At 40.2% G+C, this 21,706-nt stretch overlaps 1 protein-coding gene across 1 annotated transcript in view; it reads right to left on the bottom strand.

The window, feature by feature from the left end:
- babam2 (BRISC and BRCA1 A complex member 2) overlaps window positions 1–21,706 on the bottom strand; it is a 118,604-nt gene that overhangs the window by 18,895 nt on the left and 78,003 nt on the right. Inside the window, exon 7 of the mRNA XM_085390978.1 lies at window positions 17,676–17,785. Coding sequence (XP_085247104.1) covers window positions 17,676–17,785 — 110 coding nt within the window. The remainder of the gene's footprint in view (window positions 1–17,675; window positions 17,786–21,706) is intronic.

The raw sequence follows: 21,706 nt of genomic DNA, 5'->3' as shown, positions 1-21,706 counted from the left end.
GTGTGTGTGTGTGTGTGTGTGTGTGTGTGAGGGAGATAGGGTGTGTATGGCAGTGCAGTGACAGTGTTGGATAAAAGCTCAACTGGAAAGAGGGCAGCTATGATTCATTATCAAAGTGAAAGATGAGGCCAAGAAGGACTCTTTTGAGATTCAAATGTAGTTTCAAAGCAGTAACATTTCCATTTTGATTGCCTTCTTCATTTCCTAAAGCCTGGAAAGTCATCTGAGGCCCAGAGGAGTCTGCCGCTTGAACTATCCAAGGTCCTACTTTTCCACTGTGACCTGACAAGGCACCTTTGGCCCACAGCAGCCACAGAGGGCAACCATCGTGGCTAAATATTGTCAGCTTTAGCATCCATCTGGGTAAAGTCAGATTAAAAAAAGCAGAGACTGAAAATCATCCATAAAATAGTTCAAATGATGAGTACAGCAATGATGTAAGCCTTTGTTAGATAAATGGTTTTTATATGCATGTGGTATGCTTTTATTTGCTCGTGAAGTCTCTTTTGGGCTTTTGAGAGCACTGTGTTTGCAGATTTTTATTTTTTCCATGAATAGTTTACTCTGAATTTCTGAGATCGTCTCTATAAATAAAAAAAAAAAGGACAAATTTGATTCATCAAGCGAATGTCTGACACTTCCATAAATTATCAATAAGTCTTTCATTTTTATCAATTTCTATTTTTAGCTGACATTAACAAATTTTATGGTGGTGTTTGCAGTCCTGCTGCTCTTTACTGAGAAGATGTTTATATTTTCAACTGACAGTCTGGCCGCCATGATTTGTGCGTGCATCCGGTCTGAGGCAGTTCTAAATCTGTATGCACAGTACAAACAAATGATCCTCAGATTTGTGCTTTCATAAACATGATTTGAGCACATGCACTGTTTGTGAATGAGGCCCTGTGCAGTGCTCCAGTGAACTCAACTTAGCACACCTGCAGGTTGTAAAGGTGAACTCACTGCACTTTGACTTTAAACGGACAGCTCTCTTTATAACTGTGCTCTCATTCACTAACGAAAGTTACACAAATGTCACTTTACCACTTCTACTGTAAGAAAAGATTACGAAATTTTTATTTAATCAAACAGTCTAATTGCAACTAAACTCTCTTACTGTTGTGTCTCATTAAATGAGGACAATGACACAATAAACAAAGACATTAAAACACTTGAAAGAATCCTATAAAACATAGTGAATATCTAAGATCTCCAAGGGGAGTGTAGGACACTCCTGAGTTTATTTGAACAACGAATGAAACAACATGTACCCAAGGCGCGTCTGTAAGATATTTAAGTATTTCCTGGATCAAGAATTGCTGTTACATGATTTCAATGAGGGGAGAGATGAATGATAAAGCTTCAATAGCAGTGTTCTTTGAGTGAAAAGGTGGAATGACTTTAAAATCTCTATAAACCTTCAAATACAGTGAAAATGATGAATATAAAATGTGTCAATGATAAAGTGTAGTGCACTTTGATACAGGAGATTAACTGCTGCAGTGTTGCTCGGGCAGTGTGATAATACACACATAGTATCTCCATAGTCAAGGACAAACAGGAAAGTTGACTGCACAATAATCTCACGGTTGAAAGAAGGCAGAAGAAGACTTTTTTTAAATTAAAAAATAAAAAATAAAAAAATAACAATAATTTTTAAATTAACTATTTTTTTTCTTAAATGTTTAACATAAATTTGAGGAATTAACTATTTTGAAATTTTGGATTTTAGAGTCTACTTTTGTTTCATTTGATTCCTGGTCACGTGGCAAAGAAACAGATACAACTCAAAAATGTAAGTATTAAAAAAGTATAAAATCGAATGGGTTCATAAATGACCTCACTTTGCCATTTCAGTCACTAAACGATATTTTGGCTTCACGTCTGCATGCTGGTCTGATGACAGCTGTGGGAGAGTCTTGTTTTTGCCAGGCTAGTGCTAATCAAATGTGACCAAACACCCACACATCCTCAACTTAGCTGATATTTCTGAATTATTTCTACATTTCTTTTTTTACCTGAAGGGGAAAAAGAAAAAGAAAGCTTTAAACCTATGTTTTAAACAGTTTTTGGAGATCTGATTGAAGAAACACAAAATTGCAGAGAGACAGAATAATGACAAAAGCACTGCTATCAGTATCTGGTATCTGATAATTCACCGGAGAAAACTCATAGTGTATTTGACCGGTCAAAACAATTTATATATATATCATCTGAAAGTTCTCCCTTTTTCACTACATTTTGATATTTTCTAGCTTCAATTCATTTGTGTTAAAATAATTTTTTACAATAATGATGTTTTAACATTCACCAAATGTTGGGAAAAAAGCATGTTAATATTTTTCTGTATGTGATCTTGCTAATTTTTTCTTTTTCTTTCATGCATCTACAAGATTCTTTTCATCATTTGTTTTGGACGGGATTTCTTCGTGCAGGCAAACGGCAGCGTTTCCGGTTTGGTGACCTCAGGATAACCTCTCTGCTGTTTACAGACGATTCAGTTGTTCTAGCTTCATCAGTTGGTGACCTCCAGATCACACTGAGGTGGTTTGCATCTGATTATGAAGAGGCTGGGTTGAGAATAAATGCTTTCATTCTGAGGCAGTTTATCTCATTGGAAAAAAGGGCGGAGTTCTCACTCTGGCTCAGTTCAAGTATCTCAAGGTCTTTTTTAATAAGTGAGGGGAGGGGGAGAGTGGAGACTGACAGAAGGATTGGTGCAGCATTGGCAGTGATGCAGATGCTGTACTGGTCTGCTGTGGTGAAGAGGGAACTGAACGTGAAAGTGAAGCGGTCGATTTTCCCGTCAATCCACATCCCTGCCCTCGCCTATGCCTCGAGGTTAGGTAAGGACTGAGAGAATGAGATCCTGGATACAAGCCGTGGAAATGAACTTAATCCGTAGAGCATCTGGGTTTAGAGATAAGGTGAAGAGTTCGACCATTTGGGAAGAGCTTCAGAGATGCTACTCCTGCACATCAAAAGGAGATAGGTGAGGTGGTTCAAACACCTGGAGTATTTGATAAAGATGCCTAATGGAAGGATGACAGACCCAGGATAAGATGGAAAGTGTACATCTCTCAGCTGGCTTGGGACACCTGTGACCTGGACCCAGATATGTGGTAGAAGATGGATGAATTGATGGACGGATGGATGGCATCGACAGCATTTCCTTTACCTATTTATTCAAAGTGATTCATTCCTCTAAACTGCTTCATCAAAGTTGTATTAATACATGTAGAACTAACAAACAATCGTTAGTACTTGCTTGTTATTTAAATGCATGTGAAGTAGCATCACAAACCTCGCTTTGCACAGACTTATAGAAAAACACAACATCTTCAAGGATACAAGGAGGGGGAAGAAGTGGCAGTGCTTGGAGCTGCTGAGAGTGAGAGAAGTGTCTGCACTGACATCTTATACTGTCAAGTAGGTTTGCTGGGTTAGTGCTGAATTTATTTTATCAGACTGACAATTTCTGACTGTGACAAGATGTTCACAAAACCTTGAAAAATATCTGATGGAAATGCAAAGATTTTCAAAGACTATAAAACACCTCGACAGACCCAGGAGAAGGGACACACAGACACACACACACACACAAACTGTACACCCACACACATAAACTTACACACATCAGCAGGCAGGAAAGTATGTGCATGCATGCACACGCACACAGTAACACACTCACACACAGGCACCTAAAGGCAAATGCAGATACACAAACATTAGTGCACTGCAGCCTAAAACTGTCTCTCTGTGTTGATTTTTCTGGGCTCCTAAATCTGGTTTGGGGGCAGAGACGGTGCCCACTCGATTCTTTTATGCAATGCAGCAGGTTTTCTGGGGGAAGGAGAGATGTATCCAACTCATCTCATGGGCACAGTACAATCAGGTAAACGAGAAGTAAAAGTGAAAATGAAAAGGGCGATGAATCTGGTTATGGAACAGTTGGAGAAGGAGACATAAAATGAGAATGAACTGAGAGCCTTCGCAGATGCGTGTCTCTCGATGATGACTCCAGAGCGATATTAAATACTAGAACTCTCTAATGTTGGTGCAAACTGCACAACACAATCTCCTTACAGTACTACAGTACACCTGAATGAAAATTACAGTTTAATGCACAAAGAAAAACTGCAAAAACTTCTCTGGAATAGGTGGAAAAACATGACGAAGGTGTGAAGTAGACCTCCACACAGACCTCCACTCATATTGAACCCACATAAAGGGCCCAACACTGCAACCAAGAGCTTGTTGAAAAAATCCAGTTACCAGACACCACAGGTCACCAAAAGAGCGCCTGAGCTCACGCTCCAGAAAGTCTGAGGTGTTCTGACAGCCCAAGAAGGATCCATAAAATAGTAAGCAGGTGGTTTTAATGTTGTGACTATGGAAGCCCGTTTCCGCCACTAAAAAAAAAAAAAAAGCTAGTATCCATAACTCGAAATTTCGAGTTATTTTCTCGAAATTTCGAGAAATATAACTCGAAATTTCGAGTTACTTTTCTCAAAATTTCGAGTTAGCTCTGCCAATCAAAAATATACGTGAATGAGGTCGCTTTCTTGTTACCCGGAAGCATATGGCGCAGGACCGCGCACTCGCACAACGGATCCCAACAAATTAAAGTATGTTTGCTGATAGTAACACCATGTGATTCAGCTAATAACACAGGGATTTCATCATTTGTGAAGCCAGGCTGAAAACACTCAGCAATCTGTGCATTCACGACTGGATGTAATACCGGTAGCTTAGCTGTAGCATTTGTAGCTGAGGGCTTCAGCTTCCGGGTAACATGGAAATGACGTCATTCACGTAGATTACTGATTGGCAGCGCTAACTCGAAATTTCGAGTTGCTTTTCTCAAAATTTTGAGTTAATATGTCGAAATTTCGAGATAATAACTCGAAATTTCGAGAAAATAACTCGAAATTTTGAGTTATGGATCCTTTTTTTTTTTTTTTTAGTGGCGGAAACGGGCTTCCATATGTGACTGATTGGTATGTAGTCTTACATTTCTCTGTGTGGCCTTAGTCTCTTTCTGAGCTTTTTTCCCCCATTCAGTTTATGTTCAGAATTAAATATATTTGAGTTAGTCTGTAGATAAACAACAAACATATTCCCAGAAACAGAGTCTTATTCAACACAGGAAAATGATTGGACCACACAGCTATTTTCCATGTAGTTTTCACTGTCTACATTTTTCAATGAAGAATTTATTAAAAGATGCAAACAGCACATTTTTTGCATAACCATCCGGGAAGTCCTTCAAGGGAAAAATAATTGGCTGATAATTGGCTGATCACCTAAAGCATGCCAGTAGCCGTGCTCTTATTGGCCAGTAGTTCTTTATAGGATTCCGACTGTGCTAAACAGACTTTAGTTTGCTTCTAAGTGCACACTTAAACCCTTCTGATAGTGTTTTTTTCAAGTCTAGTCAAGTTTGAATCCTGCTGCTTTGCAAGGTGAGGGAGCTTTGGACATAGACAACTTTTTTCAACAGTGAATTTAAATGAAAAATGAAGAGCAGACTTTCAACTTTGATTCAGTGGGTTGAACAAAAAAAAAAAGTGAGGATCTAAAGCATTTTTTAACACAATCCTTTTATTTCAGGGGTTCAAAAGTAATTGGACAAATGAATGTTGTGTGTTCACATCTAAATCCTCCAAATTCAAGCACCACACCTCAAATCAATTCCAGGTGTTATATCTACGTAATTGACAAATTAAATAACAGAAAATAAAATGTTTATTTCTAATACTTGGTTCAAAACCCTTTGCTGGAAATGACAGCTTGAAGTCTTGAACTCATGAACTCATGCTGTGCCAGGCCTTTGCTGCAGTGAGTTTCAGTTGCTATTTGTTTGTGAGCCTTTCTGCCCGAAGTTTAGTCTTCAACAAGAGAAATGCATGCTCAAATGGGTTCAGATCAGATGACTGACTTGGCCATTCAAGAATATTCCACTTCTTTGCTTTAATAAACTCCTGGATTGCTTGGCTGTATGTTTTAGGTCATTGTCCATTTGTATTATGAAATGCTGCCCAATCATTTAGCTGGATTTGAGTAGACAGCATGTCTCTGAACACATCAGATTTATTCTGCTGCTTCTGTCGTGTGTCACATCATCAATAGACAGTTGTGTGCCAGTGCCACTGGCAGCCATGCACGGCCAAGCCACCACACTGCCCCCACCATGTTTTACAGATGATGCGGTATGCTTTGGATGCGGTTGCGCGTCTTAGTTTTTTCTTGCCATTAATCTGGTAGTTGTTGATCTTGGTTTCATCTGTCCAAAGACTGTTTCCAGATCTGTGCCAGCTATTTGTTTTTTTTAGCAAAGTCCAACCTATCCTTTCTATTCTTAAAGCTAAGGAGTGGCTTACACCTTGCAGCGAACCCTCTGTATTTATTTTCATGCAGTTTTCTTTTTATGCAAGTGTGGTATATCGATATGTCTATATCCTGGAGAGAGTGTTGTTCAGTTGGTTGGCTGTTGTCACAATGGAAATGATTCTGCGATCATCCACCACAGGTATTTTGTGTTGCTAAATTCACCAGTGCTTTCCTTCTTCCTCAGGATGTAGATTCTGTCACTCCTATTATTGTAATATATCATATATATGGACCTAGCTGCATACCTGTTGGCCAATAAAGATTGTTTTATGTGACAAATTTTCCATGACCCTGACAAGAAATGTTAAAAATCGATATAAAATTGATATTCAGGGCATGTGGATAACAAAGCCTTCAGTTAAAAGATGAAAAAAATGGCAGTTCTCTCTGCAGAAATCATTCTATACTTAATGTGAGACTTATTCTAAGGAACCTTCAAGGAGAACACATTCTGCCTCTGTTTATTCCTTCATATGTACATTGTTGCAGTGGTGGATACTATATGTAGGGCTCTCCTGCTTGTCAGGACAAGAAGACTAAAATTTTATTCCAGAATAAATTAATCTGCCTCCCTATAAATTCATGTAGCATCTTCACATATAACAACCACTTGTAACACATTTCTGGGCATGCATGGGTGCGTGAATACAGGTTTGAGCCTGGACTTTTACCCCACTGTGAAAGTAAAGTGTGCGGAGCAATACTGAGCCATCATTATAAGATGACAGAAATAAGTATGACTGCTGGACTGAATTTTTAAACCTAGCGTTGTCTCCTCAACTTTTTTGTCTCCGTCTGTGAAAAACTCCACTGTGTGTGGGAATGGCAGGTGAAGAGCAGAGAAGAGACACTGAGATATTTTACATGCACGCACGCGCACACACATACAAAAGGACTGTATAGTAGAACTGTAGGTCTAAGATAACCAAAGACAACCATAAAGCTAGGAAATGTCTTTTGCACATGGGTTAAGGTTAGGCATTCTGGAAGGTTGATAACCACCTCTGCTGCCCTGTCAGTGATGCTGCAAGGAGACAACAGGACAACTGACATACCGGTATGTACAAGCAATCCCTGACAGCTCCAAACATTAACTCTGACAGAGTTTTTTTTTCTACTCCTGATCTGTATGATGTCATAGCCCTCGCTATTTTACTCCCTTGTTTGTTTAGGATGTTTAACCTTTATGTTTAGGACCAAAGAGGGGTGTTCCTTAAAGCGGAAGGAGCTAAAACACCTTATTTTAGATGGAGCATGAACTCAGAGACAACTAAAAGATAAATTTTAAAAGTGTGAGTCATGAAAATCTACTCTCACAGAGTCCAAGAACAACAATATGCTGCTGGAAATGAGCATAATAAGTAGAATTTAATTTGACTGTTTATAAAACCAGCATACACCCACCTGACGCACTTAATCTCAGTGACCATACTACTGCGTTTACTCGTTAATATTCTGTTTCGCTGGGATGCTTGAATCTCGCATTTCTAGGCCTGATCATACCATGACCTCCATTACAACACAAGTCATTAAAGACATGATTTGGCTTGACAACAGATTCTGTGTAAAGACGCCTCCAAAGCTTACTTTTTTTTCCTTTGCGCGCTCTAAATGTCTACATCTATTTAACACTTAACAGCTACTTTAAACGAGTAGGGAGGAAAAAGCACAAGAGCCACAAAGCGTGACACCATGCTTTTCACAGTATATTTTCTTCTAGGCTTCCCTTAAAACATTATATAACAAATGAAGACTGAATCTTAACCAGGTGCATCTCTGAACCTACAGAATAACAGTGTTTTTACTTCTCATAATCAATAATTTCTACAGAAAAAGAAGCAAAACGGTCCTCATCAGAGACAGGAGCCGATGCAACAGTCTCACACTGTACATTATCGGTAAAAATGTGGGTGTCGGTCGGGGTATTTCAACATTTTTTTTTCTCCCATTGCTGCTCTGTAAGGCAGAGAACATTACACTGATGGACACGGGAAGAAAAGGTAACAGGGAGAGCAAGAAAGAGAGAGGAAGAGGGAATAGACGAAGAGGTATAACACTGTAGCTCAGGGGGCTTACGAGTTTGCGTTCACGGAACTCAGATCTGAGCCCCTGCTGAAGGAGAGTAAAAGTGAGATATCAAACAACTCAGGAGTGATGTGAGAGAAGAGTAGAGAGATGGAGGAAAGAGAAAATGAGAGAGGGAAAAAGCTCTCCGTTTTCCTGTGTTGTGTGTGTGTGTTGTGTTTTTTTTTTTTCCTCTTTTCCTCGCTGTGTTTCAGTCGAGCGAGGGACGACCTTGCTGGGTAGAGCACAGCGCTTCTCTCTCTTTTAAGTCCCACTCACTCTCTCGGTTCCCTTTGAGGATCAGCCAGAGGGATCAGCAGAGGAGAGAGAGTGATAGAAAAGCGGAGAAAGATGGAGAGAAAAGAAACAAGCGGCAGACATGTGAAAACCGGGAGGAGGGGTGGGTACAGAGACATACGACGGAGGAGACAAGAGTTAAGAAGTTGAGAAAGTAAATTAAGAAATACATGGACAGGACAGCTATGAAGAGAGTGATAAAATGTTGTAATGCAAGCAGGCAGGTACAGAAAGCTTCAAACGTCTGGACACTGAATGGATGTAATTGCCTGAAATCCAGTGGTACCAGAACCAAAGCTGAAATGAGCTGAAGTTGTCCACAGCTGCTTCGCTTCCCACTTTTTAAGTAACTTTAACATTGATTTAAATTCTATTTGAGGTATTCCACGTTTGTAGGCGCCCTTAAATCAATTGTTAATTCAGGATTTTAAAGAGTCTGCAATATTTTTATTGCGACATTCTTTGTGACAAATAACGGACTCCAAGATTTCTGCTATACAGCCTTGGTGAGCTACAGTTCTAGTTGGAGAGGCCCTGCAGCTTGCAGCTGATACCCAGCGGAAATAGTTTTTCCATTTAACAAAAGTCACGTTTTTGATACTATTCATAGCCAGCATATTCAGCAGATGTCTTGAAGTGTATAAAATTACTTAATTATCTCTCATTTTGTCTTTATTGGTAGTGGCAGGGTCCTGCCTTGCCATGCTGGTTTCAGACTCTGAACAACAATGCAGTGTGTAATCCTGTGCATCTCATCTTGTTTGCTTTCTTTGCACCATATCAAAGCTATATGAAGTTGCCACTAATTCAACGGAACATCCTATTGCCACCGCTTTACATTTAAAGCATTCAGCTGGAAAAATAGCAGCTTCAGTCTGCTGCCTGTGTCACCAAAGGATGTGCTCAGGCACCGCGTTGCATTTTGGCAGCACTCAAAACCGGATTCAAAATCAATGTAGTAATGCATGAAAAACTGAAGAAAATGGGATTGCAGCATAAGACTATGGGCTGGGCTGCAGGTGCGTGTCTTTACTGTGTGTAAAATGTGAGCTGTTACACAGTCGGTGTGGACTGATTAAAACACAAAGATATCTGCTGAGCCGCGTAAGAGATGCATGACTGAGAAATAAAACTGAAATGCCTTCTGCGTAGGAGAGTAATGGAACAAGAAGAAGCAGCAGCCACACTGGGCTGTCAGATAAGAAGTTACAAACGACAGCGCGACTACCCGCTTCACCGTGTCCTGCTTTAGTTGAAAACTGCAGGTGCTGTGTGCAAAATGAAGTGAGATCACAGGCTGGGAAGTTTCTTGGCTTACTGTATTCACAATGTGAATTAGCATGGTGAATGGCCCACATTTCAAAACTGCCAAGAGGATCACTTTGCTGCCATCCTGCAACAGTCGCATTCACGGTAAAGAAGTCATTTCTTGAAGATGTTGATAATTCCATTAATTCTAATTAAGGAAAGATTTGACGAAAATAAGCATTTAAGATTATACTTAAGAGAATTTATTTAGTTTTACAAACGATATAGATTATTTCAATACAGTCTCGAAAGGTAATATATTGAAGAATCTACTTTTTAAAAAAGGGTACAACAAACAAGACAGTAGTTAATACATCTAAATAATTAAATTATTGTACTGTAACAACATTTTGGAAATGTTTTTTTTTAAAGCATTAATTATAACAAAGACTGTTTAAAACCAGAACCTCACAATGAAACAGACTGATCAGTGAACATCTATCATGTCTATCATATCTATCTATTACTTTTACTCTATTTCCTTGGATTATTTCTCAAAACACTGAACTGTCTGCTCAGTTCAGCTATGGTTCCCCCGCTGCTCTGCACAGCCTGGTTCTCCCCCTCTCTCAACGGGCTCAACATCTGCGACCCCTTCAGCCCTGCAGTAATTATTCCTCTTTTCTAAGTACAGTCCTCTCTATATGTATCTATCAATCACATCTAGCTAGCTCTGGCTCATGTTAAAGCAGCCTTATGTCGAAATGGGTGTGAACAATACAGGTTGCAACATTAACATTAATTCTTTTGGGGTCAAAATGACTCCCTCAGTTGTTCTAGGCAACAGTGGCTGTATTTGTTTTTCTTTTGAGAACTAGAATTTACTATAAGATAAAATTATGAAATATGATTCTGACAGAATAGCATGATTTTTTAAAATATCAATAGGTTAAAATTAAAATGGCAAAAAAGATTCAAATGAGGTCGCATTTACCTCTGAACTGAGAAATATAATTAGTTCATCCTGGGGTACTGAAATTCCTGCAAAATATTCCTGATACCATTTTATGAGACTGGGATGGAAATCAAGTCCTAGTGACATTTGACCACCAGGTTCTGGAGGATAAGTGAAAGTTTAGTTTTAAGACAACCCCTCAAGGTCTCTTCAAGACCTCTGACTTCCTAATTTTCTATAAATCCAACTGAGTGCGGCAGATTTGAAGAAATTCCCACAAGATGTTCAAAAGCATTTATGAAAAGGTGATGAATGTGAGGTCTAAGAGACCTTTGAACAACAAATGGATATTTGGGATCTCTTCACGACTTAGGGACCGATATGAGATCACAATATCTCTGACTACCAGATTTTAATCAGCTCATCATTGAGTGAATGCCTTCAAATTTAAAGAAATTTTCCTCCAGCTGTTCAAGAGATATACTGGGTTCAAAAGGATGAGAAAGACTGACAAAGGCACGACCTGATAACAGAATGCCTCCGGCCACAGCTGTCGCCAGCACAGAGACATAAAATTCATGAGATGATTAAAAGATAGAATGACAGAAAGACTGCAGACATAAAGAAGCCTGGAACATTTTGACACTGAATTGATGTAGTTGATATGACACCCTGTACCAACACTGAAGCTGAGCCAGTCTGTGTACTTGTCAGCTGCTACATTCACCATTTGATAAAATTAGGACTGATTTAAACAATTTCCAAATCGGCTTTGATGTGAATTTTATCTTGGCATTATAAGATATCGCGAACATTTGTGGCAGCTTAGATTAATGCAGAACCTCTTGAACGTTGCTGTCCATCAAATGCTTCCTAGAAAACCACAGAAATGTGCGGGCACAATGATTTTTCCTCTTCACTGGAGCAGATGCAGAGATAATGGGCAGCTACACATGACCAAAGACTAACAAGGGTCAGAGAGGACATGGAGAGAAACTAACAAGGGTAACAGATCTGCATAATAACACGTACAGCAAATAGGCTGGCTCTCACACATCTGCATGCTAAATTAAGTAGCATCCAGGATGAGTGCAACACAAATGCACTGATACACAAACTCGTACACACGTACAGTTGGTTGTCTTCAAACAACGGTGAAGAAGACATTTTCGCCCTGGGTCATGAATTAACACACTCCCACACAGCTGACAAAAAAGGTGCACAAAACCATGTAGCAGAGCATATTCATGGATGGCCTTGATATGCATATGTGCAAATATCTCAAGACAAAGAGGCAGCATTAATTTGTGGAAGAGGGATGATAAATGAGAGTTTGGCTTTATGCGGTACTGTTAAGCCTCGGCATTTTATCTCGCAAGCAGGGTTTGTTTTATAGCATCTTTATCTACCACCCTACTGTTGTGCCGACAACAGCCCTTCTCCATCCCCCCTGTGCCAGAACTCCCCACTTTATGCTTCCCATCCTTCTGCCTTTAGCCACCTCCTGCCTGCTCTCCTCATGCAACTGGCAGAGGAGGAGAGCCTCCAACAGCACTGCAACAGCTTCAGTCTGGTCTGGAGGGAGCGGAAAGGTCAGTTTTTCTCTCACACGCAGGGCTTGATCATAAACAGGCAGACATATGCAACAGAAACGATTTGAACAACACAACAGCACTCCTGATGAAAGCCTCTTCAACCAAGTGGATTTTCTGTGCAGAGGAGTGTCAATCAAAACAAAAATCCTTTTAAAAACAAGGTGATTGAATCTGGTCAGGAACACAGAGGAATTAAAAAGACTTGCGTATCTGTTCAGTGCTTCATCGACTGTATAAAATCATTAATCAACCACTATGAAAGAGTACTTCATCAAGGTTAGGGTAGTTCTTTCTTTGCAAAGATGTTGCTCTCTCTATTATTGCTTGCATACAGACTAGTGGTACATTAAAAAAAATAACCAGAATTCAGAGTAATCACCTTTATCCAGTAAAACATTTCTATCCTGATGCCAGTGGTCTCTTCCACAGTGACAATATCTTTTTATGATAAGGAAAATGTTACATGAATCACATGCTGTGGCCTTCAAAGTCACCAAATCTCGACTCAACTGAACAACTGTGGGAGTTTTAGGGCTAAAGACAGTGTTTTCCATCACCAAAACAATAAAATGAGGAAACATCTTTGGAACAATGGTGTTCACCCCTCCTGTGGAGTAAAAGATTAGATAATCAATGCCAAAGTGCACTGAAGCCCTTTGTATGACATATGGTGGCCCAACAGTTTATTCAAGTATACATGCAACATTTCTGCTTTAAAATAAATACACTATGGGTGTTTTTTGCTACGTCTGCATCTAAATTGGTACAGTTACAATTGAGAATTTCAAAGAAAACATATTTAATTTCTAACAGTTTCAATTTGCCCATTGTGAATGTAGTACAGCTCATAATATCGACAGCTATTTACACTGATTGCTATACATACGTTTTTAGTCATTTGTAAACTTTCATCTACCAACCTACAAATCATAAGCCTAAATAGCATTTTTTAGGTCCCACAATTTAATCCTTAACATTAACATCAATAGTTAATAAGGGGCTTTTAATTGTAAATACAGAAATGAGGATGGACATGACTGAAAAGGCAAGGCAATACTTTTCCTCAAGGCTATTAATGGCCACAGCAGTTATGTCAATCGCGGTTCTTTGAATGAAATGTTCTGAAATATTCTCCTCCTTCTGCCATCCACAGCACTCTGTCTTTTACCCTCAGTTAATGGTGCAGAATGGCAAAGGTGGCCAATGTTTAAAAGTTAAACCCTGTTGTGGTTGTTAAAATGTACGTGTAAAGTCTGTACTTTATGATTGAGCGATTGTTACAGTGTAAACACATTTATAAAAATGGCAAAGGTTCAAGAATCCCCATCGATCACGTAGTTTCTGTATACAAATGCACACGTTTTATTTCAAGTAAATATTTCAACTAGTCACCATATAGAGATGAATCTTGGTACCCCATTTAATTTGTAGGACAGTTTCCTCCAGCTTGAACTAGGGAGGGGTTCAGAAAAAAACATACATACACTACAATCATTATTATAAAATATTGACGTCTTTGAGGGCGTAACTGTATGTAACTCTAAATGTAACTAAATGTAAACTAAATGTAACGAAATGTAACTCTATAGAGTTACATTTCACGTGCTGAGTTCATTGTATTTGTACCAGAGTCATTGTATGTAATATGATCAAGTACCTGAGTCATTGTATGTAATGTGATCAGTAAGTTATGACTATGCAGCCGATATGACAAAAGGAGCACAGCAAAGGACACCTTTGGTTGTGCGCTGCTCTTTTCAGCATACTGGAAAACGGAGTGTCAACATGTATTGTCTTTAGTGACTGAGTTACAAAGTGAAAGAAAAGCAGTCTTCTAGCATGAGAAGGAGAATGTGTAAAAGTGAAATTGAAAGCACTAAAAGTATGTCTGTGTAGGTTCTCAGTCATCCAGTCATGGCAATCTAAGGACGTTGTGGGGAACACACCCCATCACATCAAAAACTCCACTGACTTCACCAACAAGGTCCAGAAGCTTACACTGGATCTAAATGAAACAATCGTGTCCTTTCATGTGGTTTCATTCTTCGCTTGCATACCTACAACTGAGGCAGTGGAGACTGTCAGAAAACAACTACAGCAAGACAGCTCCTTATAAAACAGAACCAGTCTTACCCTCGATCGGATCTGCACACTGTTCTGATCTGCCTTACCGCTACATAATTTAAATAAAACAAGGGTTTCTACAGACAAAAACATGGATGTGCCACGGGCTCCCCAGTGTCACCCACTGTAGCCAATCTTTACTTGGCGGAAGTGCAAAGTAAGGCTCTTGGGTCTTTTGAAGGGACAGCACCTAGCCACTGGTACAGATATGTGGATGACACCTGGGTCAAAATCAAAACCCAAGAAGTAGAAGCCTCCACTTTGAAGTTTACCCCAAGCCAACACGCACACATTTATCTCTTTGACTCTCACCACTCTCAAACACAAACTTGGAATAATCGGGAAAGAGGAGTGAAAGAAGCCATCTATGTCCACTGTGAACATGGAATCCTTGAACAGAGGGAGCAGCTTATGACTAGGGATGGGTACCGGTGTCCGGTGCCATGATGGCACTGGTTCTGACATAAACGGTAGTAACCAGACCGAAAAGCAGCGCACATTTCGGTGCTTTATTTCGGTGCTTTTTTTTCCTGAGCTGTGATACACTTCTAGCCAATCACCCATCACGTTTCCGAGGATAGTAGGCGGGCCCAGGTACGTACGCTCTTTTAGAGCAGAGCTACAGATTAAAAATGTCCAGGGCGAAGCGGTCAAAAGTCTGGCTGTACTTCACAGCAAAATATGCAAACTCAGCAGCCTGCAACAAGTGCTTTAAGCTGATACTGTGATACTGTCAAAGGAGGTAACACCTCAAATCCGATGAAACACCTGGCGACGCATAGCGTTTTTTTTTAAAAGCCCAGAAATGCGCCGTATTTGATAGCTTGCTGCGAGACCTCACACCGAGCACATCTACTGTGGGTGGGTTGCCTGTTATGCAACATCCCCCAAAAACACGAAGAGGAGAGTCCTGGCCCCTAGCCCTGCCAGTGTAGCAGAAATGATGACGGATGATGATGGCAGCAGCAGCAGCAGCCGTTCTTTTCTGCGTGAGTAGCTTAATGTTGTTCGTGTATAATTTACGTTGAGTAGGCTAACCACGTTATTAAATTAATGCATGTAAGGTGAACTAGCAAACATCATCATAGCTACATGCGGCTGTCCTCTTGTTTGATGGCAGATACTCCCTTCACCCTGGCCAAAAAGGCTAAAATGACCAAAGAAAAAGAGGGAAACAGCTAAACATGAGAGGTTTTTGGACAAAGTTTGTGTTTTTTACATTGTTTAAGCACTGCTTCCAGCCAAGAGTGATACCATATATGCCCCATAGCTGCAGAAAAGGCTAACATTGTTATCTTTTTACAAAAAACAGCTGAACATGAGAGGTTTTTGGACCAATTTTGTGTTCTCCATTCTTTAAGCACCGGTTTGAGCACCGTTTGAGCACCGGCACAGTTTCAAAAGTACCGATTTGGCACCGGTATCGGATAAAACCTAAACGATACCCATCCCTACTTATGACACTGACTGTCTGCCATCTCCAATCCAGTTTTGAGATCCCTTCACAGGTGCCTTAACGCCCACTCACATCTCATGTCAGTTGATCTCAATGGCTCACATGATAGGGTGCGGCAAGGTCTGACAATGGTTTCACCTGAAACCTCTGCTGTTAATGACCCATACCTTGGCTCGTGTGATGAGGCACATGAACAATAATGGGTCAGCAGCCCTATTAAGAGACAACTCCCACTAGGGCTTAAATACCTGGGACTCTCCACCATTTGGTCTTAGAAGCTTCTCAGATGGTGAGAGGCCTTCAAGAAACTGACACAAGTCCAGTTGCTTTTCTTTCCAAGATCTTTAAAGCACCAAAAGGAAAGGTACAATTTAATAATAGCAGATAAAGAAACTAAAGGGCAGAACAAGACAGAGAAGCCACAGATGAGAGTGGAAAAAAAAACATGTTGAGACAAGAGAACGAGAGACAGAGAGAGAGAGAGAGGAAAAGAAAGAAAGGGCAAGAGCGAGAACGGGTGGTGGTGGCGGCGGTGGTGATGGGGGAGGGAGCAGAGGCCTCTTAACCTGGTGCGACGGGGCGTGTGCTTGTAAATAAACATCAGCTCGAGATTATTCTGAGCACGGAAGCCCAGACTGTGGGGCCCTGAGGTCAGAATGGGCCCATACCTGGCTCGCTCTCTCTCTCTCTCTCTCTCTCTCTCGCTCTCTCATTCACACACACGCGCACACACACACACACACACAGATCTACATCCACACTTACACAGAGATTGTGTTCTGAGCAAAGCCCGGGCACTCAAATACATGAAAACAGACATATATTTGAGATATGAAGACCCACATACATGCATGCATGCATCCAAACACACACACAAACACGCATCTGCACAAACACACACACCCAAATAGAAAGTGACAAATGCACACAAACACATACACTGAATCTAGCAAGACAAAAAAAAGTTAAACAAAGAAGCCCACTGCAGCGATACCCACACAGTGCCCACAGACTCAGAAAACATTCGAGCGCAGGCGCACACACACACACACATGCACACACACACTCGCACAGTTAACACTCCAGATGTCTGCAGACATCCAGTCATCCCTCAGCTCAGACTCCGTGTGTCATCAATCTCATTTTTTTTTAGTTCTTCTCTTATTGTTTTTGAAAAAGCGTCTGATGAGTCCAGACACTGGGATGTATGACTATTCACAGTGACATAATAAGTCGCTAGATTCACAGCACACTGACTCGAATCCAGAGATTATCTCCTGCATCTGCAGAGCTGGGCCACATCACCTTTAGCTGTGCGCTGCTTTTAAAAGTTAGTTACTGAAAAACTTTTTACTTTAAAGTCTCCACTGGAAGCACTAGAAACACATAAGTCAGTGGCAAGAGTTGTTTTTGGTCGATTGTTTGTTGAGAAAGTTGATTTTTAGAGTGAAATTAAGGTAAATGTTTTTTAATTTCCCCTCCTGATCTTGCCATCACTATGAACACACATTATATATGGCCATACATGGTAAGTGTCACTTACTGTTCGATGCTGGGGGACAGGTACAGTTTAGGAAAGACTTGGGTTGCCTCAGCATCCTCAAAGCTCACTGAGAGAAGGGCCACATCTTCTCCAGGGTCCAGTGCTGTGTCCTTAGATAGAAGAAGCCAGATTGGTTTAGTAAATAAACAAACAATAAATAAAAAAATAAAATATGGACTATGAAGGCATTCAGAGTTATTAAAACACATGAACTAATCAGATCATTAAAGTCAGTCAGAGATTAAATGAAACTTGTGCCATAGTCTCGAATTCAGATGGTAAACTGGTCGAGGTTCTCATCAATCAAAGATGGCTAACCAAATCATTATTCTCCAGTTGCTATGTACTTTTAAAAGAAAAAAGTACAACATCAACAATGTTAAAGAAGAAATTAATTATTTTTTGCAGCAGGAGGAGCAAACGGAAATAAAGACAACCCAAATGAACAAAAACCACCTGGTGTTAGCACAACTTTGGACTTATCCAAATATTCCTCTATGGAGAAAAAACCGTGAGACGTTTGCTTCCCTTAACATGTTACCTAAATTCATGGTAATGATATCACCAACCCAATCATTGTTTCTGGTCAAGCATGGCCACCTCTGATAAACGCATGCCCTGATGGCTCGTCTCCCCGAACAGGACAACGAGCTTCACTGTACCACAAACACTGCTCAAAACTTAAAGAACAAAAATGTCAAATGTCAGCATTCAGTTCCAAATAAATTGAAGCAAAAGGTGTCAAAGAAGTTGCCAATGTGACTGATATTTGTTTAAACATGTGTTTAAAAAAGTGGGGGGTACACCTAAAGATAATTATATTTCTTTTAATATTTGATTTGGCAAGAGTTTATAAAACTCTTCTTGTCTTAATATATACCGTATATATTTCTCTTGTTTTTACTGGCACCTGATAGCATCAGACAGGCCACAATCACAATATAACTACCTGGTACCTGCCAACTACCAGGAGTTGGACCGGTAAAACGTGTGTGGAACAATGAGATGAGATGCCGCTTTAACAATGAGGAGAACCTTGCCACAGCTGTCAAAAAGTCTTGAGTGGAACTTGCCACAAATAAATAAAAAGATAAAATAAAAATAAAGTCCAATGGAAACTTTATCTGGCAAGTTTACCACAACTATGAGGCACGTATATAATTGAAAAATGGCCATAATTTCCCCAATTTACCTGTTTTTTTTATACATATATAGCACATCCAACAATGGATGAAATGATTTCTTAGGATATGATGGAAATGGAAAATAACACTACATCTACCTCAAACCACTTGAGTTATTTATAACATGTGCAGTGTCAAATTTCCAAAAGGAAGCAAGTGACGGATTTGATAAGAGGTTCGAAAGAGTTCAGATTGAGAAGCAAACAGTTCCCTGTTTTGGATGATACATTTCACAACAATTGCACAAGCCTCAAAAATATCAAAGTAGATGGAAAGGCGAGGAGGGAAGACACCAGAAGAAACATCTGTTTTGTTTCATGCCACATTAACTTCAACAGCTGCACCATGAGGCTGAGCTGATGACTGGGAGCACCAATCAAATCATGTGTGAGATGGATGCAGAGGCCACCCGGAGCTGCTCGCTGCAAACCTCATCCATCTCTCTGAGGTTCTAATTTCTCATTCTGTGATGTTTTTCCTAGAGCATGGCTACTTCCCGAGCACTGTCATTAGTGCAATTCCACATCAAACACCATTCTCGACTCCCTATCTCTCTCCATGAAGGCTCAGCAGCGTTAATCAAATGTCTTACAGATGGTTTGAACTCATCCATTTGTTATAATCGCTGCCCGCCGTGGTGAGAGGAAATCTAACCACCATACATGATGGACAGAGGCGCAGTGCAACCAGTTTGCAGCAAAGCAGCCTCTAATGTAATCAAGCTTATTAAATAATCACGCACGCTTTGGTGTGCTAATAACAAAACCAAAAATGACCTCTGGTTTGAGAAAAATAAACTCCTTCACTGAACATTTTCTCCTTAAGTGGAGTGGAATTAATTTCTCACCATGTAATCGAATGATTTTTAATCATTTGCTTAATTAAAGAAAAAAAAAACAATCGAATTAATCAAAAACAATAAAATCAATAATAAATAATTACAGCCTCGAGAGTAAGAAAAATGTCAGAGGACCAAAAGGCAAAGAAAAGGCAAATAAAATAAAAAGGGCTATTAATGCAGCTCTTTACTCTGCAGTACATTTATATAGTAACACATGTATTTATTGGTCACTACAATGGCTTAAGCTACACTGACTGTCACGCAGTGTGTTGTCGCAGCAGATACATTAGGGGGTAAAGACATAAGACGTCGAAAGGAGGCAGAGAAAGACGACAGGGTGTGTGGCATCCAAACGTGTTGCCTGATGGAATCAGCTCACATCAATATAGTGTGCATCAGTAAACAAGAGCTGCTCTCTGTCTCTCAGCAGCGCTCGCGGCTTCTGCCGCTGACAATATGGGACAGATAGGAACAGGCGTGGAGATGTGGGGCTGGGGTGGGCGTGGGGTTTGGGAAAAGATTGTTTTGCTCCAGTTTGTAGCTGTCAAGTCCCGTTCTCATCTTTAAAGGTGATTTAATGGATGCTTCCTTCGGACTGGGAGAGAGTAAACAGACGGATGAGAACCAACAGGAAGGTGGAGAGGGCTAGGAGGGGAGCATGGGCCAGCTCTGCATGGGCTGCAGTGGACCATCCCTCGATTCGGTCAGACCAAGGGCGCCGTTGAAGGGAGAGCCTTTTTGCGGAATGAATCAGACTGATCTCGTCCCAGAAGACAGCGAGGAGCTGTCACAAGTCATATTGCATCAGTGAAACAAACAAACTAAAGGCAGACCCTTTAACTTTTAGCTATTGCCATTCTAAATTAATGTGCTGTGCAAAAGAACTGGACTACACAGATAAAAATAGTTGTTTTGTCTTGTTTAGGTAAGTATAACTGCACATCAAACTTTTGCGCGATTATTTTACAACCTCACTTTTGTTTGTAAAACTGAAAAGTAAGTAGTGTCATCCAAGTCTGATCCAAGTTTAAACTTTTCCTCCAAGACTAAGAGTCTCAATGCTTCCTAGTAGCTATGTGACGCCGTTTTTAAGTCTTGACAAAGGCCCGAATATCAGAATCACATATGCCTCTACCATGTATAGAGATTTACTTGTTTCCCATTATCATGTAGTGGACAACTGCTTCCTAACCTGGGGTTTGTCTCGTAGCTGAGAGTTGAACAACTTGCTCTCAACTTCGTGTCATTGTTGCACCAGTAAACAATGACATGAAGTTGAGAGATTGGTGAATCTCATCACCACAGGTTGATGAACTTTATTGACAAGCCATGGTTTTTTTTGTTGCCACATTACATCTTACATAGGTCCTCTCCTGGCCAAATACTGGGCTTTGGAGGCTGACAACCAATAGTAAGAATGATTAGGATACATATGGTAAAGTCCAAGGGTCTTCTAAGTAAAAGTGTGTTTTACTTTCATTTCAAAAAATTGGATACATCATTAACTAAATAAGGAAAAGGTCTTTTTGTAAAAACACTGGAATGGGGAAGTGGGTTTTCCTTTGTGGTTGGATAAAACCTGTCTTTTGGGAGATTTGGAGACAAAAACTTATATATGCAGTAAAAACACTGCTATGAGTGCGCCCCGTTATAGGTGAAGTGGATAAGATTGATCATCATTGCAACGGATACTTTACCCCACCGAAGCATAAAACACAGCTCACAAGGAAGCTGGCTAACATCAAAAAGAGCACTAAAGCATTGACCTAGCAAAACTCCCCAAATCCCAGAATTTTAAGCAATGGAACAAGCTCAAAAACCCCTAGTTGCAGAGTTCTCCTCTGCAACAGACAAGACTAAATGAATCCAAACCAAGTGAAATCAATCAAGCCAAAGCAAATGTCTTCATGTCATAATCTAGACAATCTTAATTTAGTATGGATGTTATCATCATAAGTCATCAAATATGTTTTTAGTGAAGGAATCCACAAATTCGATAGACTTCT

This window comes from Rhamphochromis longiceps, linkage group LG19 (genome assembly GCF_057381845.1).
Source record: "Rhamphochromis longiceps isolate RC_006_pf linkage group LG19, R_longiceps_female_GT1.1, whole genome shotgun sequence".
Classification (NCBI taxonomy): Eukaryota; Metazoa; Chordata; class Actinopteri; order Cichliformes; family Cichlidae; genus Rhamphochromis; species Rhamphochromis longiceps.
Note: the sequence above shows the minus strand (reverse complement) of the source record. Positions and strands in the feature narration are given on the sequence as shown.